General features: G+C 33.7%; 1 protein-coding gene across 1 annotated transcript; it reads right to left on the bottom strand.

Annotated features, from left to right (window-relative positions):
- Positions 1–254: 254 nt before the first annotated feature.
- LOC120090331 (potassium transporter 8-like) lies at positions 255–5,738 on the bottom strand. Its single transcript, XM_039047913.1, has 8 exons — positions 5,049–5,738; positions 4,434–4,923; positions 4,279–4,332; positions 2,726–2,986; positions 2,564–2,616; positions 2,074–2,197; positions 1,729–1,983; positions 255–1,519 (listed from the first exon to the last, which is right to left on the bottom strand). Exons 1-8 carry the CDS (start codon positions 5,085–5,087, stop codon positions 477–479), a joined length of 2,319 nt encoding a protein of 772 aa, XP_038903841.1. The 5' UTR covers positions 5,088–5,738; the 3' UTR covers positions 255–476.
- Positions 5,739–9,067: the final 3,329 nt, after the last annotated feature.

The raw sequence follows: 9,067 nt of genomic DNA, 5'->3' as shown, positions 1-9,067 counted from the left end.
AACTTCAATTTGGGACACATATCACCTCCTAGTTGGTCCCACATTCGATGATTTGGAATATTGTCATTCATTTAGTGAATGACGTGACAGTTTGTGATTAATCCAAAATTTCTCGTTCAACAACAACACCCATTCAAATTTAGAGCTCTAATCAATAAAATATAAAATTTTGGATTAACATTGACTCGGATCTGCAAAGTTTAGTGGGTAAAAATTGAATTCTAATAGAGTTGCATATTGCTATTATGACCATCTCAAAGGAAGAAAAAAAGTACCCATTTTATTTCCTTTTATTGGGAGGGCAGGTCTTAAGTTTTGAGAGTAAGCAAGTTATAGAATTACAAGAAGTGAGATCCAAAATAGCCTATAAGAAGAAAGATGAAAGCTTGGACAAAAATGCTTTTATTATATACAATGAGAGACTAGAGAATGCACAAAGTTAAAGTAAAACAAAAAGGGGGAGGGAAGCATTTAAATCAAACTTGATAGACCATTCCCACCTCTAAAGTAGATGCATGAGGAACACTCCAAGCATAACTTGGTCCTCTTGAGTTCCTTCTCAAAAAATCATACCCATAATTTATCACCACTTTCTTCAACAAACCTGATCCTCTCTTTGCTTTCACATATGAATGTCCCATTATGAAAGCCATTCCTGCTTCTCTGGCTTCCATTAGCTCTTGCAACTCCCTCCTTGCTTCCATTTCCATTTGTGGGCTCTCTGGTACAAGAAATCTCACTCTCTTCCTCAGTTTTTTTGGTGATTTTATCTCTCTTACCTCCGATGTTTCTGCTGTTTCTCCTTCATCTTCACACATTCTCACTCCATCTACATGTGTTGAAGATGTCCCAACTACTGTCATTCTCTCACTTTCTTCTATATCTTCTAGCTTTACGCTCGTCTCTGCTCTCTCGGACCGGATGAACTCAGCAATGCTGCACACTAAGTCCTTCTCGAACTCCATGTCGTCCTTGTGGATGTCACGATAGCCGTACCGTGCTATGCATCGGTAGAGACGGTACTCTTTTGGCCCAACTCTTCCTACTAAGAACCTTTCTCCGGGTCTCACGTGTGGGACAGGGACGGATTTGATGCAGAGGAAGACTAGGACTTGGTGGAAGGCAGGGAGGTTTGTTACGAAGTGGGAGAAGATAGCGGGGATGCCTGAGACGAGTTCGGTGTATATGAGGCCAATTCCGCGTACTCTCACAATACCTAAACTGGGACCTAGGCCTAGGAGCCAGTTGATTGAGACTTTGTTTTGAACATCAAACTCGTATTTTTTGCGTGTTCCATAATGCCATACATACATGACTATTAGGAAGATGAGTGAGAGGGCGATGGGAACCCAGGCCCCTTCTCGAAACTTGATGAGAGATGCTGAGAAGTAGAGCGATTCAATGGACCCGAAAATGAGTATGAAGGCAATGGCAAAGAGAAAGCTTTTATGCCAGCATAAGATGATGACTACAGACATTAGGCACGTTGTCACCAGCATAACAGTTATCACTGCTAAGCCTGTCAGTTAAAATGGCAAAAAGATCAGTTCATGAGAACGAGTTTCTGTGCGGTCAAGGAGATGATATGATTAGATATAACATAATCAGCCTGATCGAAAAGTAGCCGTTTGGACTTTGGAGGAGTTAGTATATTGCCTCAAACAAAAACAACGACCCAAAGTACAATGAGTAGAAAAAGGAAGAGATCAAATCATGTGGAGAGAATACCTGATGCATTGCCCATGCGTTTCGTGTCTCGAAAGCCAACAGTAATAGCCAAGCATAAGAACATCAACATCCAGTTGATCTCCGGTATATAAATCTGACCATGGATTTTCGAGGAGGTATGAACAATTTTGACCCTCGGGAAGCAACCCAATGATGAGCACTGTTTTATTATTGAAAAAGTCCCAGTAATGACAGCTTGACTTCCTACCACTGCGGCTAAAATGGCGATCACAAGAACAGGCAATCTTATTTTCTCTGTAAAATATAAAAACACAGTTGAACTCTTTTAACATTTTTTCGGAAAAATGTTCACTTGTCTCTAATGCATCAAATTTGTACACCTACCAGGAACAGACACGTAAAATCCGATTCGGTAGTTACTTTCCGCACCGTGATGTTGAGAAAGATAAGCAGCCTGCCCCATGTATGCCAGGACCAACGATGGATAAACCACAAAAGAGAAAGCAATCTGCAGTAGAACAGCTTCTGTTAGAAAAGTGAATTTCAACTTCTTTGCACTTTTTGTGCTTCTAGATAGAAAATTAAAAGAGATAATGGGAAGAGAGAAAGATGGATCTCAAAGTCCTTTGTTAGTAAAGGGAAATCTCTAGAAATTTCAATAAGTGATAGCTTGAAGGATAACAGGCAGATAATTTTATACACGACAAGGATTCGAGCAAGATAAAATGATCATAAGCACATTGCTATATTTCTACAACCATTTTCATAGTTAAAATTAAGAATCTACGCATATATTGAGTTGAGAAAACTTCTAGTTTCAGAAATCTTAAACTAATAACTTTTATTCGAAAGTTCAGCTGATTGAAAACATGACCTTGATAGATAGCTGCGAGAAGTGCCCGAGGTCAGCAAACATTGCTTCTGAACCTGAATATCGAACAGGCAACTTCAGATAACTTAAGAACAAAGAGGAGAGATATAAGAGAAGACAAACTCACTGGGAGGAACATGTTGTGGAATGATCCATTCTCATTACCTGTAATACATAACAGGATTCCACCAAGGGACATCCAACCTCCCCTTTGGGTCTTCTTCAGAAACTTGTACATATAATATGGGGAGAGTGCTCGGTAAACATGCGGATTCCAGTAGAAGATATTGTACAGCCCTATGGCACTGATACACAGGAGCCAGGTAATTACAACTGGTGCAAACAGAAACCCGACTCGATGGGTTCCATAATGTTGAATTGCAAACAGGAATACCAATATGGCACAAGCAACCGGGACTTCAACATCTGCAGAAGCATTAGACTATTAAGACTTCATGTTTTACTCTATTGGCATGTAGAGTGAATTGGTTCCTCAAAAACAAGAGGAGACCCCACAATGTAGAGCAGAGTCCAAAATGACAACTCTCAGAGAAACGACCCGTTTATTCAAGATTCATCTGTTTGTATAGTCTAGATAATATCGTAAAAACCAAGAAGATATTGTTCACATATTGGTATGTTCTTTTGAAATGTGGACAAAGTTATATCTGTTTTGCATATCGTCGAGTGTGAAATAAGATTTTCGACTAGAATACAAGAATTAGGATATCAAAAGTTAATATTACCAAAAATCCCAAGCAGTCGGCAAGTAATGCAACCAAATGGTTGGTCAAGGAAAAAATAGTAATTATCTTTGAAGGTCACTGTTAGCAGACAACAGCAACTCACAAACAGAAAAGAAAGGTTACTAGTTTAAGTTAAAAGGACCCATCAACAATAATGAATGATCGATAAAAACCCGCTACCAGAAAGATGTTACCTCCCAATTAGCATTACTATGATAATGAAAGAGCTCGTCGAAATTGGGTGATACGGATACTTCAATGATGAACTAGAAGGTAAATGGTTTGACCAAGAGATGAATGATTGCACTGACTTGCTCAAGAACTTTAGTCCAAAATCAAGCCTAGCTGATTGCACGATATTTTATTTTATTCCCCTGGTCTAAATCTCATAGCAGCAAGCTATATACCACTTGAAAAGTTCAAAAACTTTCAGTAAAAGTATTAATTTAACACTTCTTTTCCTTTTCTTTTCTTCTTTTCTTCACATGATAGTGATTTGACTATGATTGGAGGTGTTTGTATATCAATCATATATGCAGAGACCCACAATAATTTGTGTAATTATTAAACTATGAAATCCATGCCCATCCACTATTTCAAGTGTCTGCATTACAATAATAAACAATTATAACAAAAAGCTCTTCAGATTTGTACAGCTAAAGAAGGAAACATTTGCAATTTTTCTAAGGTCCTATACTTTGAAGCATACAGTGCATCAGCAGACAAAGGGAAATGAAAAATAAAAGCAAAGAGTAAGCATAGCCACAAAAATGACTACCAGATATTGTGGCCAGAATTTTGTTCATGTTGAATAAACTCATTAGCAGAACCATTGAAGAAGAAGAAGAAGAAAAAGAGGAGGAACTGTTTATCTCATTACAACAGAAGATTAATCAGAATACCAAAAGAAATCATAGGGTTTCTCAATTTTTCCATGAAGATTCAAGCGAATAGATTAGCAAAGAAGCTTACAGCGATGTTGTTCCTTAACCATGGAAAGTTCCAGCCCAGAAACCGCAGAGAAAACTGCCATGAAAGACCCAAAACCACCAAGTTCCACCAATTCAAACTCTAGAATCACAAGCGATTTTAAAAGAAAACAGAACAACATTAATAATCTACAGTACCAGAAATTGCAGGTGTAAGAACTCCATCTCCAATCACCATGCAAGCCCCAATCAAAGCTAGAACGAGCAAAACCCTCTGTAGCACTCTGTGCTTCTCTAATGTCGATTTTAATCTCGACCCACAAGTGTTCTTGTTGGTTAAATCCACACCATCTATTGTATATTCCGAAAGGTCCTCATCTGCAAGTTGGCAATTGGGCAAGGAGCTAACTCGGGCATGGCGGCAAAGCAATGAGTATAAAGCGAAAGTTCCCCCTTCGCCATTATCATCAGCTCGAAGCACAATAAAAACGTACTTAATCAAAGGAATGAGCGTGAGAGTCCAGAAGACAAAGGAAAGAACTCCATAAATCTCTTCATTGGTTTCAGAGTGTTGAATATCCTCAGCAAAAGTACTTTTGTAAACATACAAAGGAGAAGTGCTCAAATCGCCATAAACAACCCCCAAACTTTGATAAGCCAAAGTTAAAACAGCTCTCCACGAATCTTTCTGCAACAAAAAAGATTAAAATCAACAAAACAAAGAAGAAGAAGAAGAAGAAGAAGAAGAAGAAGAAGATGATGATGATGATGATGATGATGATGATGAATAGATTAGTCTGCCACTTGTAGTACCTTGATTGGGTGGCCCCCAATAGCACTCTCCAGATCCATCAATGGCTATCTCAGAGCTTCAAAACACTCGTTACCCATTAAAATTAAAGCGAAATAAAGACGACCCGGATGGTTAAACGCCCTCACCAGTTCGCCAAATTCAAAATAAAACCAAACAAGTAACGTGTATTCAATGGCGGACCCACCAATGCAGAAGGGGTACGGACAAATCAAGAAGAAAAAGCAGAAGAATGATGAACAAACAGCACAAGAAAGAAAGAATGAAGAAGAGAAGGCCTCAAAAAGAAGAGTCAGAAGCTTCAATTGCTAAAAAACAAAGAAGAGAATCAAAGTAGAAGAAGAAAGAAGAGAACTCAGAAATGAGGAGGGATATTTTGATATTTTGATATTTTGGGTTGGTTCATAGGATTCTGATTTTGAGTGAAAACTGTTAAAGAACAATTAAAAAGAGCAATTGAGTGGCCGTAGTGCTCAGCTCAGCAAGCACGATTGAAAAAAGTTTGAACCCACCCAAAAAAAACTGACCCCATTAATGCAAATTCATCACCCTGTTCAGTTTGTAGGGGCTGCTTTTAAAGGGAAAAAAAGTAGTAAAACGGAAACCATATAAACGTTTGAATACTGGTGGTGTTTCTTCTTCTTTAATGGATCAAAATCAAGAGCTTAATTTTCTTTTTGTTGGATTTCATGTATTTTGTGATTAGACATTTTGTTCTGTTTCGTTTTATGTAATTTATAGATAAGACACTGTTCATCCTATTTCCACCTAATTTGTAGCTACTCTACTTTAGAATGGAAAACTTTTTTCCAAAAAAATTGATGCTTTCTTTTTTGCACTGTACCATAAGTTTTTTCCTTGATATGGCAAGAAAGTTAGGGGCCTTTTTAAATATTAAAAAAAAAATTAAGTATTTACAAAAAATTTCAAAACAATTTTGAAACTTTTTGCTAGAAAGTGTAAACATTTTTAGAAATTTTCTGAATTTTTCAAAAATTTAATGTCCACCAAAAAAATTAAAAATTAAAAATTAATTGTATTTGAGTTTCTAAGTTGCATACTGAACTTTTATGTCGAAAATTCTTATGAACAGAAAAATTTTAAAAATATTTACATTTTAAAGCAAAAAAATTTTAAGATGTTTATACTTTTGAAAATTTTTACTATAAATTTTAAATATTTTTTATATTTAAAAAGACCCCTTTTTATACTTCATATCATTTTTTTTTAATTTTTGAAAAGATATCATTTTTAATTAGTATAGTACAATTTTCTCTTAAAGAAAAAAAAATAGAATACTACAATTAAAATACAATATTGTGATTTGAAAAGAAAAGAAAAAAAATCCTAAAAAGAAAAAAGAAAAAGAGAGTTTTTTTTAAAGAATTAATAGAAGCGTGTGAGTATATATATATATATGTGTTCAATTTTCTCACGGGGATGAACTCCGCGAGTTCCCGCCCAAAATGGGGTGGGAATTTCTGATTAGGCGGAGTGGGGAAAAAATTTCTCATAAGCTAAACGAGGACGAGGAATGCATTTCCCGTCCCCACCCATGGCCCCGGTCCCGCCCCGATTAGCTTTTTTATATTTATTTAGTATAGTTATCTAATGTTATGTTATTATTATTATTATTATTATTATATAAATATTTCAAATTTTTTTAGGTCAAAATTTGAGTAATTTATCTTTAAATTCAAATTTTCATATAAATCTAACCATAATAAACAATTAGTGATAAAGTTAATTATTTAATTAAAATTTGATCACATTAGTGATTTAAATTAATTGACATTTTACAAAAAAAAAAAGTAACAGAAAAAGAACTGATCCCACGAATTCCCCGCGCGCCCCGATCCTCGTGGAAAATTTCACGGGGATGTGGAATGAAATGGGGAGCGGGGAATGGCATCCCCGGCCTCGTGGACATCTATAATATATAATATGAATATATATATATATGTGATAAATTGAGCCTAGTTCAACAATAATTAGCCATGATTAGGGGTGATAATCGGTTCAATTTTTTCAATTTTGAGGTCAACTAAGAACCAAATCAAACCAATCAGTTTTACAAAGAAGAGATCCAAACAAATGTCCAACAAAAAAAAAACCATTGGATTGGTTTTATTTGGATCAGTTCATTATCGGTATGGTTTTTAGTTTTTGACATTTTTCTTTTTTCTTTCAATTTTTATTTTTATTACCACTTTGTTTTGAATTGATCCTTTTTGCTAATTAAAAATTAAAATTGGATCTATTTCTTTTTTCATAGAAATTTGACATTTTTTCTTGATACTTTTATAAATAAAAAACCCAATTCGTGGAGAGAAGTAGGAATTGAAGAGTTTTCATCAAAGGTATTATTTATCTTGAAACCCTCGTTTAAAAATAGTTTTACATGCATACTTTTGAGCTCAAATTAAGTGTAACTAGACTACTTATCAATTCTGATTTCTTCCATTACATGTATGCATACTCTATCATTTGGCATCAGACATACAAGCTCCATTATAATTGATTTTTTTCTAAACAACAAATATACATACACCATAATAATTAAAATGCTAAAAGATTGTTTATTTTTAGGGGTGTATATATACCATTGGATCCATTTGGTTTTCTCCAAATACAAACCAATATGTCCAATTTTTTGACCCAAGCTAAGCATGCTTAACTTTGGAATTCTTATGATTGAGCCACCGAAAAGAAAAGTGCACATTGTTGGTATAGGTAGTAACTTTCAAATTTTTAAAGTTTTTTTTAACCATACTTTCATGTCCTTAGGATCTCTCTCATTTAGATGTGATACCGGTTCATTCATGTATCTCTCATGAACTCGGGTCGTTACAAATAATTAATCATCAATTACTATTATCTATGTTATACAATCTATGTCAATTCATCGAAACAATAGTAAATTTTCTTATAAATGATAATTTTAAGTCACTATTATCTTTGTGTAAATTATAATACGTTTTAAAAAGTCAACTGTTGATTAATAATTTTTTATATAAAGAATCGGTACAGGAATATATATATACATATATAAAATTGACATGGTATTTCACAAGCCTACATTTTTTTAAAAAAATATTCAAACTTTTGATTTTTTGTTTAATAATATATCGTTATATTCAGTTAACTTGATTATATAAAATAAAATACTGTAATTATGCATTTTTACCAATTACTATATATATATAATTTAACAAAAAAATTAAGATAGATAATAGTAATAAATAAAGATATATAAACTAAGATAAAAAGAAAAAAAAAAACTGTTATTTATTTGTTTGAATTAATTCGCAATAATACCCATCTATCCATCAATAAAAGATTCTACAAACCAATCCGTACTTAATTCAATTAATTGCCAACATATTTTTCGACGAGGGGTCAAAAGTTAAATCGTCCACCTAATATGCTAAAAAAAATATTATACAAACTTTTTGATATTGCATTTAACTGAATAAATAGATGCAAAAAATATACTATTATAAAAGGTCATCAGATGTTCTTATTTCTTTACATAATGTATATTGTAAAACTATTTTTTTTAGTACACCAATTACGATAATGAGAAATTCAATTTTTGACCTTAAGAGAAGAAATATATATTAATTATCATTAAGTTAAGTTCACTATAAATTTTATAATTTTAAATTATACAAATACGACACAAAAATATGAGAGTTTTATATTAAGGAAAAAAAAAGACGTAGATGGGAAAATAATTTAAGAGGAGGAAGACGAAAAAGTGGACCATTTCAATTAGGAAAAAACATAAAAATGGAAGAAGGTAGAAGGCTAAAACTTGAGAAGTTGGTGTTGTTTGCCTTTATTGATTTGGTTTTATTTCCTTTGAAAAGGAAAATTCATGTAGAAAGCGATCCATCATCTACCAGGTATTGACTTCTAAAATATGTAATCCTATTTTTATTTAAATTTGTTTCCCTTTAAACACAAATAAACCAAATCCCCTACTAATTATTCTTGCTTTGGCTTCTTCTATTTGGAC

The sequence above is a fragment of the Benincasa hispida genome, chromosome 11 (assembly GCF_009727055.1).
Source record: "Benincasa hispida cultivar B227 chromosome 11, ASM972705v1, whole genome shotgun sequence".
NCBI lineage: Eukaryota > Viridiplantae > Streptophyta > Magnoliopsida > Cucurbitales > Cucurbitaceae > Benincasa > Benincasa hispida.
This window is presented reverse-complemented; position numbering and strand designations above follow the sequence as displayed.